At 41.1% G+C, this 22,251-nt stretch overlaps 1 protein-coding gene across 2 annotated transcripts in view; it reads right to left on the reverse strand.

The window, feature by feature from the left end:
- Positions 1–22,251, reverse strand: part of SEC24D (SEC24 homolog D, COPII coat complex component) — a 95,443-nt gene that overhangs the window by 72,031 nt on the left and 1,161 nt on the right. For both annotated transcript variants that reach the window (XM_032462503.1, XM_032462499.1), the window contains exons 2-6: positions 20,862–21,020; positions 13,404–13,533; positions 8,684–8,832; positions 7,188–7,463; positions 6,779–6,906 (exon numbers count right to left, since the gene is read on the reverse strand). In XM_032462503.1, the coding sequence (XP_032318394.1) occupies positions 6,779–6,906; positions 7,188–7,463; positions 8,684–8,832; positions 13,404–13,533; positions 20,862–20,979 (801 nt within the window). In that variant the 5' untranslated portion in view covers positions 20,980–21,020. The remainder of the gene's footprint in view (positions 1–6,778; positions 6,907–7,187; positions 7,464–8,683; positions 8,833–13,403; positions 13,534–20,861; positions 21,021–22,251) is intronic.

Here is a 22,251-nt window from a genome sequence, read left to right on the forward strand (position 1 = left end):
CTTCAAATCATATAGATTTCTTTTTCCTTCAGAAAATGTACCACTAAAATTACTTTCACACTTATCTGCTATGAATCAAGTATTCTGGTTTCATAAAATAGAATCAGGGAAGAGAAAAAAACAAACTGATTGTCTTGAGATAAATGAACAAGAAGGAAAAGGGAGAAACAAGATAGTAAGGTGCGTGTGCACAGCTAAGGCGGGCTGCTTAAAGTAGAGTTATTTGCACACTGGCGTGGTGGTATGGTGAGAGAAAGGGGAGTAGGAGGAGCTTCACCTCTGAAGAATCTCCCTGCAGATGCAGAGAATGAGGAAGAGATCTGATGTGATGCCAGGTTCCACACTTTCAAAATGTGGATAAGACCACCATCCAAAAAGGCTGCAGTGAGCACTCAGCTCAGGCCTGGCATGCAACAGGAGTTCAGTACACATGATTTTACATCTTTCTTTCCAGAAGGAAGAATTAATTTAGTTAGCAAAAGCATCCTACTTTGGTAATAGGAACATAAACAAGCTCCATATGGCATTGCTATTTTATTACTTTTAAGATAAATATGATATTGGACTGATTTGTATATGTGTATTTTAAGGGGCTTGAATAAATCACATCATTTACTTGCTTACTGCTTTTGCGGTTAACATTCATTCAACAAATATGTGAGTGCATATGATGTGGTATTCCTTGTTCTCTGTTTTAGGGACACAATACTGAACAAAACCAAATCCTGGATCCCCTGGAGCTTCCATCTGTTCTAGGATGGAAGACAGGCCATAAACACATGTACAAGTAAGATAGCTCCTTTGTCAGGTAATAAGTCCTGTGGTTATAAAGTGACGTGGACAGGGGGCACAGGGGGATTGAGGACGAGCAATAAGGACGTGAAGGAAATGCAGGAGTGAGCCACGCCCTGTTGTATGTAGGGGAAGAGAATCCAGGCAGAGGGAACAGCAAGTGCAAAGGCCTAGAGGCAGAAGTATGCTTGGTGTGTCTGAGGAGTAACAAGGAGCTGGTGTGACTGAAGCAAAGTGACAGAGAACAGTGGTAAGAGACCAGGTCAGAAGGGGGTGTGTGTGTGCGTGTGCATGTGTGTGGCAGGGGTGGGAGATGTCAGGGTTGGCAAATAACGTAGGGTCTCGCAAGCCATGGTAAGAACTGCGGTTTTTAACTAGGATTGTTGTGGGGGTGTTATGAGCCGGGACACGATCTGACTTAGCATCTGAATGGATCACAGACTGGAAGAGCAGAAAGACCAATTAAGAGGCTCTTATGATAATCCAGGTGGATAGATGGTAGAGGCTTGGACCAGGATGAGCACCAAAGGCAGAAGCAGTAGAATTAGCCGAAGGACTAAATGTGAGATGTGCAAGAAAGAGAGGATCAAGGATGACTCCTAGTTTTTTGACCAGATGAACCAGAATAATTGGGGCTGGAATCTGGACTTCAGGGACAAGGTCTGGACCAGGAAAATCTGCATTCCTATTTAAAGCCACGAGAATGGATTCATTTAGAGTACTCTAAATTAATGGGTCCAAAGACTTTGGGACACTTTTAACACTAGGAGGTCAGAGAGATAAGGTGAAACCAACTAAGGAGACAAGAAAGATCACCAGTGAAGTAAAAAGAGCTGTAAATGAGTGAGTGGTGTTGCTATTACTTTTAAGATAAAATAACATTGGACTGATTTGTACATGTGTATTTTAAAGGCTTTGGATGAATGACATGATACACTGCTAACTGCTTTGGTTCTTAATATTCATTTAACAAAAATATGAGTGCACACTGTGTATGTGTTGGGGACACTGTAATCCCACTGAAAAGGTGTTTCAAGGAGGATGGAATGAGCAGATGTGTCATATCTCTTGCTGACAGGTCAGGACAGAAGAGATCTGAGAATTTGCCATAAGATTTGGAAGTGGGAGGTCACCAGAGACCTGGACAAGCACAGTATGGGTGGGGCTGAGATCTAAACTGGAGCAGGTTCAGGAGGGAATAGGAGGAAATGAACCAAAGACAGTGGGTAAAGGCAAGTCTTCTGGAGGTTTCTTGCTGTAGAAGAGAGACACAAAATGAGGAGGAAACTGGCTAGATACTGGGAAGGGACAAAGGAGGCTTCTTTTATTAACAATGAGAGGTGGTACAGAATGTTTATATTCTGATAATAATGATCTAGACAGGGAAAAAATGAAGTTCATCTTCAAATAAGTAAAGATAACACAGGAGAGAAGCGATGTGATGGTTAATTTTATGTGTCAACTTGGCTAGGCCGTGGTACCCAGTTTCAAATGCCACTCTAGATCTTGCTTTGAAGGTGTTTTTTAAAATGATCAACATTTTGCTGGAGAGGGTGTGGAGAAGAGGAAAATCTGCTACACTGTTGGTAGGAATGTAATTTGGTGTGATCACTATGGAGAAAAGTATGGTGATTCCTTAAAAAACTAAAAATAGACTTACCATATGACCCAGCAATCCCACCCTAAGCATATATCCAGAGAAAATTCTAATTCAAAAAGATATATTCACCCCAATATTCACAGTAGCACTATTTACAACAGCCAAGACATGGAAGCAACCTAAATGTCCATCAACAGATGAATGGATAAAGAAGATGTGGCATATATACAATGGAATACTATTCAGCTATAAAAAAGAATGAAATACGCCATGTGCTGCAACGTGGATGGACCTAGATAGACATCATCATACTAAATGAAGTAAATCAGGCAGAGAAAAACAAAAACAGCGTATGATATCATTTATATGTGGAATCTAAAAAAAATGACACAGATGAACCTATTCATGAAACAGAAACAGGCTCACAGACATAGAAAACAAACTTACGGTTACCAAAGGGGAAAAGGAGGGAAAGGGATAAATTGAAAGTTTGGGATCAGCAGATACAAACTACTATGTACAGAATAAACAACAAGGTCCTACTGTATAGCACAGGGAACTCTATTCAATACCTTGTAATAGCCTATAATGAAAAAGAATATATATATGTACAACTGAATCACTATGCTGTAATCAGAAACTAACACAACACAACTAACACAACTTTGTAAATCAGCTATATTTCAATTTTGAAGAAAAATGTGATTAACATTTAATCAGTAGGCTTTGAGTGAAGCAGAGAACCCTCCATAATGTGGGTGGGCCTCATCCAATCTGTTGAAGGTCTTAAAAGACTGAGTTCCCGGAGGAAGAGGGAATTCTGCCTCCAGATGCCTTCAGACTGGAGCTGCAGCATCAGCTCTTCCCCATGTCTCCAGCATGCTGGTCAGCCCAGTAGATTCTGGACTTGCCAGTCTCCAAAAACTGAGTAAACCAATTCTTTAAAATAAATTTCTTTCCATACATGGACACATATCTCACTGGTTTTGTTTTTGGGGTTCTTTTTTTTTTTTTTTTGAGAACTCTAACTGATACAGGGGATGTTTTCTGGAGGGCTGTTCTTGACAGGCCATAAGGGATGTGATCTAGGGCATAAGTGGAGATGATGGCATAGTTAGGAGTACGGACAAGCTTACCCCCAGTAACAGGAGGAAGGGGAAGAAATGGGCACAGATACAATCTCCTTCCATGGAGCATGCAGAGGTTCTCTTTGGATTGCTTCTATTTTCTCGGTGGAATAAGAAGCAAGGTTATCATTAAAGAGTCAGAATAGGGGAAGGTAGTGTTAGGGTTTTCAAGAGAGAAGAAATGATAGTCATCCAGGAAAATGGGAGGGTCAGTTGAGTTGGGTGATAGTCTCTGAACTTGCTATACATTAGAGTTAACAGAGGAACTGTGAAAAATCCCAGTGCCCAGGCCAATTAAATCAGAATTTGGGAGGCTGGGAGCAAAGCATCAGTCATTTTAAATGCTCCAGCCCAGTTATTCTTTTGTGCAGCCAGGTTTCATAAACACACAACTAAAGGCTCACTTCAGTTTAACGGCTGTGAATTGAAAAAGACCAGAAAGTACGGTGGGCATCTTTCTCAAGTTGCCTCAGCATCTGTGATGGAATAGGTGGAGAGATGGTTTAACAACAAATGGGAATTTTTTAGGTGAATTCAGTGGAAGGAGGGGGCAAAGGAGTTGAGGGTAGAAGATGCAAGGGACAGATTTATAATCATGGATCACTAATCTAAGCAGCATGAGAGAAGTGAGAAGATAAGGTGACATGAGTCAAGAAAGGGGGGTAGGTGGTAAATCCTGAGGGGTGGATTATTATTGGAGTTTTGAGTCCTAAAGAGAATGAGCTGAAAAGACAGGAGGCAGGATGGTTGGAGGAGTGGATGCTTTCACCTGAGACTTGGAAGGTGCACAGTGATTGCTAATGACAGGACCTATGGTAAGACCCTGGGTAACTGAAGTAGGGTAGATGAAAAGCACATTGGAAGAAAAGAAGACCGAGAAGTGAGAGGCCAGGGAAATGGAAAGCTCTACAGATGGATAGAAAAATTGCCAATAATTGTAACAGAAACAGTACTGGAGAGATTAACAATGAACCAGGAGCAAAAAACTTCAGAGAACTAAGTGGCAGTGGCAAACAGTCTGCAGATGTTATACATACGCAGAGAAACAAGAAGACAAAACGTAAATCATGTAAATACATGAGACTTCTCCAACTGGAATAATCAAATAATAAATATTAAACTAGAAAAGTAATGGCTGGTAATATGATCATCAAAAGGGCACTAAGAGTGACTAAAATTTAATTTCTAACACAGCATCAGACACTTTATCACAAATCTTCAAGCTTATACTCAAATAAATATAGAATAAGTGGGAGATTACAAAAATAGCCAAAATCCTCCACCTGTCCCTGTACTGGTGCTCTTTTTAAGGACTTCGCAGCTCACCCCATCAAGAGGCAGGGTCTATTTTTCTACCTCTTGACTCTGAGGTGGTCTTGTGACTTGCTTTGGCTAAGAGAATGTCGCAGATGAGGAAATGTGTCAGTTCCAAGCCAAGGCCCCCAAAGGCCTTATGTATTCCTACCTTCCCTCTTGGATCTCTGGCACTGCCAAGGGAACAAACCCAGGATGTCCTGCTCAGTGACAGGACTCAGTCATCCCCAGCGAACAGATGGGTACCAAATACCAGATGCATGAATGACACCATTTATAGTGGGCTGAATGGTAACCCCTAAAAGATATGTCTGTATCCTAATCCCTGAAACCTGTGACTGTCACTTCATATGGCAAAAGAATTGATTAAATTAAGGATCGCAAGAGAAGGGGCTTATCCTAGATTATCACGGTGGGCCCTTAGTGAAATCAAATGAAATATTATGTAGAGGAACACGGAGTTTTGAGATGGATACTCAAAGGAAAAGATACAGAGAAGAGGAGGAGGTGATATGACAACAGAGTCAGAGATTGAAGTCATGGGGCCACAAGCCAAGGAATGCCTGAAGCCACCAAACACTGGGAGACATAAGGGATGGATTCTCCCAGAGAGCCTTTGGAGGGAGGACAGCCCTGCCAACATGTTGATTTCAGACCTGTGGCCTCCAGAACTGGAAGAAAATGAATTTCTGTCTTTTTAAGCCACCCAGTTTGTGGTACCTGGTTACAGCAACTACAGAAAACTCTTACACCATCTTAGACCATTCAGGCTCCAGCCAGGCCTCTAGCTGACCCCAGAAGCACAGAGCAAGCCCAGCCAAAATCAGCTGAGCCTGGCCCAGATTAGCAGAACTGCCCGGAGGACCTACTGACTCATGTGCATTGATAAACAGTGATTGTAAGCTACTGAGTTTGGTCGTGGCTTGTTACACGCAAAAGTTAAATAATAAGGTAGCTCTTCGTGCTCTTTAGTCTCTTTCTAAATTTTTCGACTCATGTTTATAGAACCACATCAGAAATGAAAGTTTCCTGTAGACAATTTAATTCCAAAGGACTTCACATCCCTGCTCAATGCCATAAGACTTGCAGTTTCTCCTGAGGGAAGAGTTTTCATCCTTGCCCCACTGACATCGGGCTCTGTTAAACGACTTGCTCTGGCCAAGGGAGTGAGTTGTTGTGACACGTGCCACATCTGATTGAAAGCTTTAAGAGCTATTACACCTTTTGGCCAGTTTTCCTCCTTTTTTCCCTCTGTTATGAGAATACATGTCCCCAGCAGGGGTGCTTTCACCTTGGATTCTAGAGTGATCAGGGCACATGGAGCAGAACTTAAAACCAAACTGCACCTACTGCAGCCCACATGTAACCTACGGGATAAGTAAATCTTTGTGGTTACAAGCAAAGTTGGGGATCATCTGTTATGCAGACTAACCTAATAAAAGATGACTGATACAGTAACTCAAGAGTAATCCTTCAAAGAAAATCACTTGGGTGCAGAATTAAATTACAGCTCTAATTTTATTTAAAACAATTTTTTTAACATGTAAAATACTTTGTACTTTCTTTCCTATGGGGATCCTAAAAAGGGTCCTTTAGTTATTTAAAATAGCATTTCTATATAGAATATACTCTTACTGATTATTCATTAAATTTCAATAAATACTGACAATATGTGTGAATATAAACATCAATAGATACTGCAAAGCTTATATGATACCAAAAAATCTACACAGGCTGTCTCTCTCATGGAGCCGCTGGTATGCCATATCCCACCCTCCCCACCCCCATACATACCCAGAAGGAAGCAAGCCTTATCTATGTGATGGGTATTGTGCTTTGACAATAAAGGACAGGATAAATGCTCACAAACTGAAGAGTGTCTGAGAACAATGAATGAAGAATGGTCCTTTGTGAGGGAGACTGTGGGAGTAAGAAGAGCACTTACTGGGCTGGGGACCACGGCAGGCTCCAGCTTCTTCTGGGGCTGCGGTGGACCTGCCATCTGTGCAGGACCTCCAGGGAAGCCTCCTGGGTAGGAGAGCGGCGCACCTCCCATCTGGGGGCCAGAGTTGGCTGCTCGGAAAGAATTTTACAAAGAAATGACTATAACCCCAAATCCCAGATGTTGCACTCACTGACATTATTATGCTGTTCAGTCAAGCATGTTGCATTTTTCATCTTAAATAAGGCAAGGAGTTAAGTGTGAATACCTACGGTTCCCCTTTTTTTGCATTTGCTGCACTTGCCACACTATTCAAAAATAGCAAGTGACAGTGGTCTAGTAACATAGGAACAAAGCTGATTTCCAATTAAGGTAACACAAAAGGCATTCTTCTGAGCTCGGCCCATCTTACCTGGCTGCGGAGGATATCCAGGGCCCAGGGTCTGTCCTGGAAGAGCCGGGGGCTGGTATTGGGCATTCAGAGGAGCAGGCCCAGGGAGCCCGTCTTGTCTGGGTGCCGACGGAGGCAAAGGTGAGACACCAGGGCCATTGAGTGCAGTGGGTGGTGGTGGGAGAACCTGAGATCCAGGCTGCACAATGGACGGCTGCAGAGGTCGGGGAGGACCCTGGAATGACGGTGCTGATGGAGGGCCAGGGGGACCTTGGCCAGAGGGAGCCATGCCCGAACCTAGGCAAAAAAAGAAAGCCAGCCCACCTGAATGCCACATTTCTCAGCTCTTTAACTTCTACCAAGTAGACAACAGGGACACTTGTTTTCCTTAATAAAGCAAGAAGGCACCTTCACAAATCACTATTTTTTTCCCCTACAAGATGAAATTATCGTTTAGAAAGTGACACAAATGCTATTTGAGGTATTTTACACAAGTGGAGAATTTAAAAAATGTAAAAGCAACATTTATAATTATAGTGAGAAAATTAGTAAGATAAATTTTAATTCAGTTGCATTCACTTCACATGATACATGGCATTAATTAAGGAACTGTATCTGCTACAAAATATAGAAAATCATACAGAAGAAAAACTTTTTTTTGCATAACAAGCATTATTCATTCAGGTCATTTATACATTCAGTAAGTTATCTGCAGCCTGTGCGGATTTGATCAAAAGGATTTTGGAACTAGGTAGACATAACCAAGGAGAAGGGATGGGCCACTAACACTCTATCCAATCATACTGCAAATCGTTGTAAAACCAGATTACCTGTTCCTTTCTCTGATTATGTGAAATTGAGCTGTTGCTTTGGACACTTATCCATTTTGAAATTAGAAAAAAGAAATACTCTAAGGAGTTTTTATGGATACTTTTAAGAAACTAATTTTAAGTAACGGAAACATCCTTCATCAAGATAAATGGCTGACTACGTTGTTATTACAGGGGCGATTTCTATGACTCCTTAAATATAAAGCATTTTTATTGATGTAAATCTCAGTACTGTTTACTCTCCTATTATTCTCTCTTTTGCCTCATGACATGTGAGCTTCCATTCTCCCCAAGATCTAAATACAGAATTAAAATGCTCTGTGAAACAATGAGGATTATATTTTTGACTTGGGGGCTTCATAATAAACACAGCGTTAAAACTATCCTCATACTTCTTAAAGTAATTTCACTGTTGGACTGTTTATTTGTGAAGTCAGTATTTTCTGTTTTTTATTGGTCTAAGGTATTCTGAGGGTCCTGCAGTTATCCTGAAATATATGGCAGCATGATTTGGAAAAAAATAATGCTTGCCATACAGAATACATATGATTTAGATGAAAATGTCCAAAAACCTGCTTCAGTATGGTATGCCAGAGGTACGTCTATTTTGAAACTGAAGAAAGCCTTTCTCACTAAAAATATTCATGAGACAAGGCAGTCAGTGAGCACCGATAATGAAACTGTTACCATAGCTGTTGATGTGCATAGTGCTGAGCTGACTGCCCAGCTGGGCGACGGATGAAGTGGACACCGGACTTGGATAAGACGACTGTGTAGACGGCGAGTGTGGTGCATAGGAGGGGGCTGCACTGCTGACAGGTGGAGGGCCAGGAAATCTGAGAGAGAAAAAGGGCGTTGATAGCATACGGTCTCACATGCAAATGACATACAACAAATGTCAATAACTTGTAAAATTAAATCAGCGAATCTAGGCGGCACTAGGAAAATGACTGATAGTATACGCTATATCTTTAAATAACCTCAATGTGAGCTCAGAATGAATCATGTAGCATCATCCCATATATATGCTCATGTGCTAAACATGTCAAGATACCTAGCTGCTGCCCCCCCTCACCCCACCCCCAAAATTTCAGATGTAAACTCAGAACAAGCTTTGGAAATCATCTTGGGAAGCTGAGCCCATCACAGTTTTATCTATATGAGGGCTCACGGTCAACAGGACAGAAATCAAGAAAACGAAAATGCTTTGTGGTTGTATCTTTGTGATCACTTAGAAGGGATTTCAAGAACTTTCTTAAAGACATGTTTTTGTAAAGCCACTGCTTCATAAGAAGAAATCATTTCTTTTTTTCAAGAAATGATGTTTCTTGTCCTTTTCTTAAAACTTATTCATGGGAGATAGACATCTGAAACACCTCACACAGGCAGACCCTGCATACTCCATAAGAATATACTAGGGGATGCAGTGTGAGGTATGGTTAGGGTTTGGGTTAGCCAGCAGTTAATAGGGGGAAGGGGCAGTGTTATTCAATCGTTTGGGGAAAAAATTCCTCAAAACATGTTCAGAGATATTTCACAAATGTCAATAATATTTTTAAAACCGAAAATCTGTGAATCATTTTTTACAGAGATAGTACAGGTAGAGTAAAATATGTTTCAAATAGAACTTATGACAAGCATCCTCAAGGATTTAACTTAACAAAAGGTTAAAGATTTAAAATATAGAATGAGACCATGTACAACAATTAGTTATTACTTTCTGACCCATAAGTACTGACTTATCATTCATTGCTTGATATACATCCTAGGAGTTAGGTGTCAGAAATTCACAACTTTTTTTCTGATCAATCTAAGTCTTAAACAGATTTGGACTTTAAAAGCAATATTATCAACTTAAAAATAAAAATAAAATAGTATTAAAAGAGTAAATTTTGTTAAATAATTTTTAATAAAAAAATTTTAAACTGACATATATAAGGAAAAAGAAATTAACAGAACATATTAAACATACAAAGTGATTTAATATTTTTCACTTTCATTACTTTGCTAAATTAGTTTATCCAAGGCCACCCAACATGTAGGTGTCAGAGCTCAGGTGAGAATCCAGGTCCCCTGACCCCTAGCCTGAAGACCCAGTGTGTGAGCACAGGCAAGCCATGTAATTCCTGGAGCTCTTAGCTTTCAGTCATAAAAATGAACACAGGGAATGGAGCCATCCTTTCCCTATTGTAAACATAATGTGGTTAGAATTTAAAATCATATAGATTTAAATAGCTCTCATTGATTACTTCATTTAACGTGTTTCTGGGCTGAGAAACATTCGAATATATCTTTTAATTTACCATTTCATTGAGTGTCAGAAGAAGGAAGTTTCAAAAATAGTCAATAATGACAACCAGAGAATTAATAGAACATGAAAATTTAGCCTTAAATTTAACCCTAAACCTCTAGAGAATTGACTCAGTTGTCTGTAGCCTGCTCAACCTCAAACACTTTACATTTTCAAGTTTGCAACGAACTACTCAAGAAGTGAGATGGATGATGAAGTTTATTAGAATGTGGAGATGAGGTGCCAATTTCTTCAAGATTTGATTGATACAAAATCTAGACTTTAAATTCTCGGCCCATAGAATAGAAAAAACAAAAACTCTGCCAAATTATATCATTGCTTCCCACACACACAAAAAAAGAGAAGCAGTTATGTATTTCTCTTATTTTTCTTGCTTCCTCCTTTTCCATTGCAGCCAATATAGATTCACCCCATAATAGCTTCAGTTTGGGAAGATGAGCCTCCTTCCCACCCTCGCTTCTCCCAGTTTGCCACGTCTTAGTCAAAACAGAACAATTACAATTGACTAACTGGCTCTTCTCCTCATAATTAAAAAATGGAGTTGTCGGTTATTGATTTCATTTCATAGATTAAATCCTTCCAGCAGTAACCCTTTGTAGATAACTTCAGTACCACTTACAAGTTTACCACATTTATTCTGCCTCAGCCAAGATCAAAAAGACAAATGACTCGGTATGCCTTTTTAAATTTTATGAAACATTACCTCTGAAATCGCAAATATTTAAAAACAAAAATTATCCATTTTAAAATTGAAATCAACATGAAGACTCTGAATTGATCTTGTTTTATTCGGCAGTTTAGATAATGGTAAAATTTTAAGAGATTTCTACCCTGGGTCCTCTAAGTACAAGGACTCCATGATGTGCTGTGACCACCTTAGAAAGGTCGTATGTGGTCTCTGCTCTCTGACAACCTGTCATCACTGGTGTGATTCACCTGCACAGTCACTGCACCCTTTGGCCTGGCACCGAACTGTATACACAGACACAGGTCTCATGAGGGCAGGCAGCAGGGTCACCATGAAGGCTTGGCCTGAATACTAGCCTTTACCATTTTTTAACCCCATTCGCAACCTTTGATCCACAGTTCCAATTAAAGCAAATGAATAGTGGAGGAAGTGGAGGAGATGGGGCAAAATCTGTCAGTGCTTCCCTGGGAATCACAATGAAAGCAAATTCCTAAATTGAGCTGTCATGGGTGCTAACACTGAGCTAGTACGAAGGGCAAGCTACAGACAGTAGACTTTCCATATCCAGTGGAAATGGTGTTCCACTCAACACACATTGAGTCTCTCATGGACGCTGTGCACTGTGCAAGGTTCCTTGTATGCATTAATGATCAAATCCTCACAACCCCACCATTATTGTTATAATTGTGATGAGGGAACCAAGGTGCACAGAGGCAGAGTAACTCGTCCAGCCAGGAACTGACTGAGCCAAGAGTATCAACAAGACCCAACCCTAGAGTTTCTACCTGGCACCGTGTGGATGCTGTGCTGAGCTCCCAACCACACAGCTAAGATCTGTCTGATGGCAAAGTCTCAGCTTTACTTACACCTAAACAATCTAATTCATGCAAAACAAATGGAAACAGCCAAAAAGATGAATCTAATCTAGGCTCACACCAGTGAACCAAATCTTTTCTAACTTCAAAGCAGGTGTTCGATTTTTGCATTTCCTCAAAAAAAAAAAAAAATCTGACCTGCTTGGCAATTCACAACAATGTACTTCTCCAGATCATCTCCCTATCCTCTGGACTGAGAATTCTACCTCCTCATTTTACCAGTGAGGACACTGAGGTTGAGAGGCCCAGGAATGTCACCAACATTACTCTGTGAGCTAACAGCTTGAACCAGGGGTGGCAGCATCTTGGCTCACTCTTTCTGCTCTCCCCTCAAGCCCCACCACCATGCTCCTGAGACTAGGGCCCGGGGAGGCAGGTCCCAAGTACGGCTTTTTGACCTTGTGCTCCCTGTTCAAACCACAGTCCCATGTAAACCAAACTACTCGGGCTCACTCATCCACCGCTCCCTGCATTAACCTTCACTCTGCATCTCAGAGCTACCATTTCAATGGCAAATGTTATCACAACAAACAAGAGCCAGGAAACATCAATCTCACAAATGCCCTGTAAGAGAATGAACTTGATGATAAGAGACATTCCAGAGGGAGTTTTCCCAATATGAGGGACTGTAGGCTCCTTGAAAGGGTAACTTAATGGCCTCACCATCAGCAGGGTCCAGAGTCCTTCAGAGGGGTTACTCCCCCCAACCCCCATCCACCCCAACTGTGCAGCCGGACAACCTGGGAAACAAAGTCTCTGGGTAATCCTTGGAGAAATTCCAGTGTAAACACTTGTCTACAGCTTGGCACTGGATTCTCAGCAGCAGCGCCTCGCAGGACAAACAATAACCAGCTTTCCAGCAGGGCAGGTGTGATGCGGGCTCCCTTTCCAGGGGACGGTCCTGAGGGGTTGCAGGGCTCCCAGCATCTCCCACATCTCATCCCTTGGCTTCTCCAGGCCTGTCTCCAACTTTTCCCTTCTTTAACGCATAAACACAAACAAAAGATTTCTTTCCTGTGTTGTTTTTACTATCAGCTTCCTTTCAAGAGTCCCTCACTGGCATCCACATCAAATCCACAGTCTTTACCACTAGCCCTAATCTGATTAAATTTTTTAAAAGATATTTATCACACCTACTGGCACTGAGCTCCATCCTACAAAGGATTCAACAGACCAGGTGTTTTAAAATTTCATTGGGGAACACAAGCCATAGGCATTGAAGGAATTGGAGATTAACACAAACGCTACAATAAGATGACTACATGTAACCCAAAACTAAAATGTGTGGTATTGACACAAGTAAATTTTCATATTTTTTAAAATATGTACTAGTATTGGATTTTTTCCCTCCTAACTTTTTTAAATGCTTGGTTTCCTAGGGCAGTTTTCCAGTAGATGCTTTCGAGGGTGTGGGTAGTATCAAGAGGTCAAATTTTCAATAAATAAACGTGCAAGTTTAGAAGGACATGTGAGGTAATTTTACTAAAATTACCTCACATGTAAAATAAAAATGAGAGTTGGCATCTGTCTCACCTTTGAGGAGGATGACCTTGGGCATGAGCTCCATTCTGGCCAAACTGATGAGGTCCCGGAGGTGGATGGCCCTGAGACAACATCCCCCCGGGGGCAGCAGCCCCCATAGGCCCTGCTGGCTTCATCACACCTGCAAGGGACGGGCATGAGTTTAGAAGAGTATGAAAGTGTGAAGAGACAGAGGATGCAAAGATATTAGGTTAAAAATACAAATTAGAATGAGGAAGAGAGGAAGAAACAGGCTGGAACAAGTTCTTCTCACTTGCTTTAATCATCACAGACTTCCCAATGCCAGGCTCTGGCATCATTATCTGACCATCACAGTGATGGGAAAGAGGAAAATAAAGAAATCATTTTAACATTAAACATAAACTAAAACAGAAGAAATAAAACTTTGCATTTGGTAGAGGTAACTTGATGGGACACACTATCACACTAACAGTACTAGAATACACAATGAAAAGTGCCAGTTGGATATCAGAATATAAATCTGGGGAAGAAAACAGGATGAGTCATCATAGAGCATCCTAACTCTAACCATGGGGGAAAAAAAAAACCTCTGAAAATGCATTTGAGTTACAGCATGATGAAAGCAAACGGAGAGTAGCATCTGTTTCTCCAACAAATCCAGAGCACAGCTTCAGAGTTAGTAATTGTTCCAGGATTCCAAAGAGTTGGGTGATAAACAACTCAAGTCATCACACTCACTCATGCAAATACGGGATCACATACGATTAAGAGATGCTCCTGGCAGAGACCGTGTTTTAATTTATAAGTAGTTCTTCTCCAATTGAGATCTTTAAAGTTTTTCTTTAGAACTATTCTCAGACATTTTTCTCTTTTCTTCCAGACGAATTGTGGCATGGGGGGAAAATTACTGAGCTTGGGTTAGAGCGGTTCAATGCCCCATCTGGCCACTCACCAGTGGATGCATGGTGCTGGACAAGAAGTTTATCTTTGGGGATCTCAGTTTCCCCTCACTACATAAGGAAAGGCTTAGACTAGACTACTTGCAACAGCCCTTTCAGCCTTTTCGAAGGAAAAAAAGACAAGAAAAGAAAAAGTACATTTCTTCTACTTGCTCTTTTCTGTTTCCATCCTGCTTGTCTTTGCTCCAGGCCATTCAATTTACTTTTGACTCTACCCTCCTCTCTGATGCCATCATCAGTGACCTCCTGGCTGCCCTCTGTGCACGCCTCTATTTGACCTCATGACAGTATTTCACACTCAACATCTCTTTTCTCCTTTTATCTTCCTCAAGAAAGTTTGTTCCCTTGGACAGCAAGGGAAGTGACTGGACGACCTTGCAGTCGCCCAGGAAGAGTTTCTTATATTGTCGTCATAATACTCTGGAGAGCATGCTTTCAGATGCTTGGGTAATCTAGGATGAAATATAACCAGTGAAGAGGCAGCATTCATGAATAATATTATTGAAACTTTCACAAAGGTTTCTTAACACAGGATTCCTCAAGCTTAAGAAAAATGTCGTAACGACTTTACAGTCGCGCTTCTTTTAGCCATTTTCCATATACCAAGAACAAAAACAACAAATATGATTCTTATTTTTATATAGAGTTTAAACCCCAAACCCAGCTAAGTTAGAAAAACATGAGACTTGCAGTCACAAAGACTGGAGTTTGAATTCCTCCCCTACCATTTAACACCTGTGACCCTGACAAGATACTCTGATCTTTTGAAACCTAGACTTTTAACACTGTTCCATGGTAATAATTTCCCCTGCCTCTGAGGACTGTTCTTTTTTTTTTTTTTAAACATCTTTATTGTGGTCTAATTCCTATACAGTAAACTACACATATTTCAGATGTATGATTTGATGAATTTTGATAGATGTATACACCTATGAAACCACCCTCACAATCAAGATAGATATCTGAGGACTGTTTTGAGAATTAGATGAGGCAATGGTACAAGAGCATCCAGAACAATGCCTGACAGATAAACTTAATGGTCAAAAAACTTTAGTTCCCTCTTCCCTGGCCATATCCCTTGCTCTCCTTTTTTTCAAGGAATTATATTCTCACAAGACTTATACACCACAATGATAGGCACGCTTGTATCTTCATTCTTAAAGCATTATTTTGGACGATAGTCGAAAAACTACAACACTAGTGCTAAAGCAGTAAATACATGCACTACAAGAAACCAAAGATATTCTCATTTTTTAAATAAGAAGGTAAAGAGCAATTTCATCAGCAACCCTCATATATACATCCAGAGAATCAAAAAGCAGTTTTCGGAGTTACTCATGTCCTGGTATTTTCATGTGTATGTGAGACGCACGTTTTAAAAAACTTGTTTCTAAAACAAAACTCAATTCTTATATTCTTATATACTCAAGCAGAACTGTCACACACCAATCTTAGTAAAGGTTCTCTCCCTTTTATTTTTGGAAATCAACTCTATAGCAGTGATTCAAACCCATTCTTGTTCAACATACATCCACTGTGCCTTTGAGGCACGAAGAGCTTTTGTAGAAGAGACAACTGTGTAATCAAACATTACAGCGCCCTGGGCTGAGCGTTGTAATAGGCAGGACTACCTAATGCTTCCTGGGGAATCAAGAAAAGTTCAGAGAGGAAGGGCTGCTTGAGCTGAATCTTGGAGGACAGGCATGAGTTGCATTAGTAGAGAGACAGGACAGGGAATTCCAGGCAGAAGCTTGACAAAGACCTGAGAGAATATGGAGTGATGGGGGACTGCAAAGGGTTCAGCGTCAACGGATGGTGGGGAAAGTGGCCAGAGCAGAGGCTGCCCAGGTTGGTTGGGATCAGACTGAAAAGTCCTGGGTGCCTTTTGGACTCCACTCTCATGGCAAAGGGAAGTCAGTATCATTGTTATCTGCAAAGTCATAGTTTCCGCCTGGCCACATAACTGGCATTTTCAAAAGTGATCAGAGATAAAGAGAAATCAGGCTTTTTATAGAGCAGTGTGAGAATCTTAATAGGAAAGGAAAACCATATCATGATTAAGATCTAACTATGCTTATGCCAAAAGAAAAATACTTAAATCATAAACTGGCCTTTAATACAGTGGCAGATTTTATAGACTAGCTTACTCAATGCCAATTCCAATTCCCTTCTGGCTTGCCTTTCTGTACGGCCCTGACCTGGAAAGATGGAATCTCCACTCCCTAGACTCCCTGAGAAACCAGGCTGCCATGTGCTCTGACTTCAGCAAAGCAACACACCTTTGGGAGACCCTGGCCAGGGGCACAGACAGTGATTCTGGGGTAGAAAGGCAGTGGCTGCTGATGGAACAGTCCTGTGTGGGGTGTGCACTCTGTGGACTGCAGGGTCCCAAGCCTAGTTCTCTGGCTCTCTAACATTCTCTTAGCTTCCTGATACCCTTTTACAAATCCCTTCCCGCTATGGGTTTCAGCTATCAGCAAAAGAACCCTGACCAAAGCAACACCACAGAAAAGCATATCTTGGATTTAACCCTGGATCTGACAAACTAAAACCAAAATTAAAATCATTTGTGAAAAAAAAAGAAGTTTAAAATAAACACAGTCCCTATTATATGGGCAGAACCGTAAGGACTACCATTCCTGAGACACTGTGCCTGGTGCTGCACCTACAGAAGCCTCACCAGCCCCTCAGCCCCTACCCCTTGTTCCAGAACATCAACAGTCCTTGCCTCTCAGCTTTCAGACCAGTGGTCCTCAACCAAGGGTGATGCAGCCCCTGAAGGGACATCTGGCCCGTCGAGGACTTCTGAGTGCCATGACTACTTGGGGTCGGGGGTCAGGGCAGGAGAGGGAGCACTGGTATCTAATAATGGGTAGAGGCCAAGAACGCTGCTCAGCACCCACAGGGCACAGCACAGGGTCCCACGACAAAGAAAGAGCCAGCCCCAAACGTCAACAGTGCTGAGGATAAGAACCCCTGCTCCAGAAAGCAGCGTGCCCACTCTGATTCCTTCTCCACGCTTTCTTATGTGGCATGGAACTCAAAAACACACACGGGCTTGTGACCCTTCCCAGTTTACGATGCTTCAGGGGCACCCTACTTCCCGTAGAATACAGCCTAAATAAAATCTGAAGCTGCCTCACTTTCCACTTTGGGGGGGCACCCCTCTGCTCACACTCTACACCTCACCCACACTGAACCTCTTGCAGGTCCTCAGAAGTGCCACCTCCCAGCCCCAGCAAGCCGCCTCCCTGGCCAGCTCTCACTCATCTTTCAGGTCCTTCCTTCCAGGAAGATTCACTCCACCTGGAGGTCTTGGTTAGGCGCCCCTGCCATATGCTTCCACCCCACCCTCCACTTTCTTAAGACGGTGCTTCCCCTGCATGGTCGGTGTCAGTTTACTTAATGTGCGTCCTACCAGACATGTACATACGTCATTGTATTCACTGTTGTAGCGCTACAAGCATTTTGCTCACTCAGTAGATCTGTTAAACATGTTAGTACATGGCACTAACGGTGATACGGTACATAAGCAATACAAACATGACTTAGCACGGGCCAGATCTAGGGTAGAATAGTTACTTCAAGGAACCACAACTAGGTTGCTTGTGTCTGTCACAAAAAAACTGACAAAAGGGTCACCAAAAGGAGAGAAAAGAAGGCACATGATGACTGAAGAGTAAGAGATCTAAGGTTATTCAACAGAGAGAAAGAGAGTCTAGGGTAATTTAGCGACAGCCTTAAATAATTAAACAGAAACATCACAATTTACAGGAAGGTGTATTTAGAGAGTCTGATAGCCTGGTATCCATCCGAGAATTGAATAAGGAGAAAGAGGTTTCAATTAAAGCATAAAGGACTGAACCCAATGAAGACGGTATTTTAATAAACACCTGTGTGTTTTGCTGATGAATGCAGCAGCTGGTCACTCACTCAGTCATTGAATGAGGGCCTTCTCTGCTCAGGAACATTTATTACATACAGTGTGGTAAAAGGGAGAGAGGCTGCATGGGTGTTAGAGAAGACCGAAGAAGAAGATTTATAAATAAGCTGGAGGAAGAACAGTGGTCCGAAATCCCTGCAAGCACCACACGTGAGCTGAGTGAAGGAGGAGCGTGAGGGTACACGTAGAGGCACGAATTGGCTTTCTGGTGGCGCCAGGAAGGTCTGAAGCAAAAGAAAGTCAGAATGAGATATGTATGCCCTAAAAGTCCCTCCAGCTCAGGACCAGATGGTTTGGAGAAAGGCAGCACTGGAGAGGGACAACGGTTAAGAGACCATGTTAGTCATCCAGGTGAGAGGTGGATGGCTTGACCAAGAAGAGTGACAAGAGGATAGAAAGAAGGAAGCAGGTGGGAAAGATATTTACAATTACCCCAAAGGATTCAGATTGGAGAAGGTAAAAGAGAGAGTTTTTTTAAACAGTGAAACTTTCTTATTTGGGTAGTTGAGTGAATGATGACTGCTGGGTGAGACACAGAATGCCAGAAAAAAATAGGTTTTATGAAAAAAATAATGAATTATTTTGGACATGATGAGTTTTATGTACCTATTTAAACAGGCGGGCAATTGAAGGCATAGATCTGGAGTGTTGGAGGGACTGGAGAAATAGATCTGAGAGGCTAGCACTTTACATGGAATAACATGGTTAAGGAAAAATCTAAGGAGTGAGAGGAAAAGAGGGGTGAAGATAAAACAAAGAAGGAGAAACAGTACTGCTTAAGGGTCGTGTGGGGGAGCGGGGACTCCTCAGAAGGAGGTGTCCAGAGAGCCATCAAGAAAAATAACAAAAGGATAGTATCATTGAAACCAAAGGAGAAGAGAGTTTTATACAAACAAAAGCAGCAAACAGTGTCAAATTCAAAAGAGGACAGGACAGTTTCTACTGCATCTGGTATTAGGAGACCACCAATGACTCCCATGGGAGACAGGGAAGGGGAAATGGGGCCCAAGCTAGGGATTGAAGACCACCCTGGGCCATGGAGAGACTGAGTCAAGGATGGAGAGTGAGTGAGTGGAGTGAGTACTTGTTTAGGAAGATGGCTATGATGAGAGGAAGGCAAGATGAATAATACTGAGTGCTATACCTGGGTGTGTATTGGAGTTTATTTGTTTTCTTGAGGGACCTGGGTATGAATCCTAGCTACATCACCAGCTCTGTGACCTTGAATAAGTCGCAGTGTACCAGACATTTGGTTTTCTTAGCTGCAGAATGGGACTAATAATCTACTGCATAGCATTGCTCGAGGATTAAAGAAGATAATAACATGTAAATCTTTTAGGACCTTTTTGATATATGGTAAGCACTCAAAAAAAGAGTAATGTACAGTTATCGTTACACACAAATGCAGAGGGGGAATGAACCAGCAGATAGAAAGAAACTGGAGAAAGAGGGGTTAAATGGTTCCTACAGGATCCGGAGCTATAAATGTTACAGGGATGACTGGTCCTGAACAAGAGGAGGATGCCACCGCATCTGGAGGTCTTTGAAAATTATGGGCAGACTAAGTCATAAGAGTGGCATCCCACAGGAAATTTACAATCTTAGAGCATCTTCTGCAGCAAACTGTGTGGCTGCTACCACCAAGCCTCCCTAGAGGGCCTTCCTAACCCCTCGCTGACCCTGCACTCCATACATGCTGCCCAGTGCAGCCTGGATGCCACACATCTGAGCCCGTCCTGGGGAACCCCAAGAGGCACTCACTGATTTATATATAGCCCATTTCCACCAAGGATTTTAGTTGGATTCCAGAATTTCCAAGAACTGTCTTACACAAATATTTTTAGGGAATTTGGGATCATCAGTACTGAAACAAGCTATGACTAGCCTCACCTCTGACCCTGAAACTTGGTCCCTCAAAGCAGGCCTTTGATAATGGGAGGTGACCTTACTATGTCAACTGCCATCAGAGCAACAGTAGTCCCACTCATCACTCCTTCTTCTACCTCTGCCTCAAAAGCCAAGATTCCGTGCTGGGTACCATAGTTTAAAGCAACCAATATTATTCAATAATGATTTCAAGACAAGGCTATGTTTTTTCTTGTTATAATTATCATTGAATAATCTTTAGTGTAGAAATCTAATGATATTTTTCCAATATCAAAATTGATTTTATGATATGATTGCCAAAACCACTTTGGTGTGTGTACATATATATATATATACACACAAAAATTTAATATCCATATATTTAGTATGTAGTGTGTATATATATATAAAAAATTTGTTTTTTTATTGAGAGCTTACAACAACCTCATGCCACTGATTAATAGCAATAGAAACTCTAACAGTAAAAACAAAACACCAGAAAGTCTCTTTATTTTAATCTATATTTAAAAAACAAATGTGTTGTATTTCATGCCATAACCAAACTGATGAGGTAGACTTTTCCAAACAATCCTATTACCTCAGAACATTACATTGCATATAATGACCATTCAGGTCTCCCAAAGAAGCTCTTTCAGAACACCTTATGTCTCTGAGCTTGAGATTCAATAATCACATTCAAGTCAAAATAATGCACTTTACCTGGTGGAGAACCTGTATGAGATGGGTCTCCATAGTGCCCGTAATTTGGTGGAGAAAGGCCTATTCCAGGCTGGGACTGAGAATAGGGGGGTGTAGCCACATAACCTTGTTGACTCATTATGGAAATATCATTCCAAGGAATAGTTCTATAAAAGAACCCTGCAAAAGAAGAAAAAAATGTCAACAAGAAGGTTTGAGTCACTTAATGCTATTAAAACTACAAACACTGTTAATAAATGTGCATGATGGTTTGAGGAAAGGTACAACTATCAGGTGCATGAGACAGCTTCCTATCATACAACACATAGTATCATTATCTGCTACAAAGGCTCTAACCATAGCTCTGTGGAACTCAGTAACTCACTTCTACAGTCCTAGGCAAATTCCCAGGCACGAAAACATGAATAACAGCTGCCAATTATTTTTTCATTCACAGATTTTTTCATTCACAGTCTCTCATAAGTGCATCTACTATTTTGGTGCCTTTGGTTCCCCCAGCCCTGTTTAAGCACAGATAATCACAATAATCACACGTCATTCAACTGATTGACCAGCAGAACTGCTGTTAGTCTGCAATCAGATGTTTTGACTTGTGTCATTTTAGTGCTATCCTGATTAGTAATTTTAACCAGCCAGTTAGGATAAAGAGAAATCAATAGTCCAACAAATACAGCAGAAGATAAGCTGATAATGGACTGATTTTATGAGTCTTATATTGATGACAACTATATATTGCCTACAACTATTTGAGAGTTGTCAGTGGTTTCTCAGTCAAAGATGAAACTTTCCTTTCTGATTTAAATATCTTACCTCTAAGAAATATATATGCATATATATTTAAGGAACTAAGGGAAAAAGTCAATTTCATGTGTCTAGGCACACACACACAACTCAAAAATACAACAGATTCATCTTGATTCTACTCAGAACCTAAACATCAATTTAAGTTCTCCATTTTTTCCAGGTTTCATAAATAAGAAATATTTCATAGAAATATTCTCAAAAATTTTTATAACAGAAAAAGCTCTGAATCCTGGCTGAAAAAAGTGGGTTTTCACTACTAATCTGCCAATACTTAGCTGTGTGGCATGAAATAAGCTGGTGAAACTCTCTGGGCCTCAGTTCCCTCTTACAAAATGAAGCCTCTAAAAGCCTTTCCAGATATAGAACAACGAGTCTGCAATTTCTCTCCAGTTTTTTCACCCAGCATAGGAATATTCTTCCTTTTGTTATTTTATGATATTACCTTTTAAGGTAAAAGTTCAATGAAACCTGCTAAGATTTGAAATAGATCTATATTCAGGAAAGTACATGCCATCATTTGGTTTCGTTTTCATATAAACTATGCTTCCAAAACTAAAGCAACGAAGTACAAATCTTAAAAGATCAC

Source organism: Camelus ferus, chromosome 2 (genome assembly GCF_009834535.1).
Source record: "Camelus ferus isolate YT-003-E chromosome 2, BCGSAC_Cfer_1.0, whole genome shotgun sequence".
NCBI classification, from domain to species: Eukaryota; Metazoa; Chordata; class Mammalia; order Artiodactyla; family Camelidae; genus Camelus; species Camelus ferus.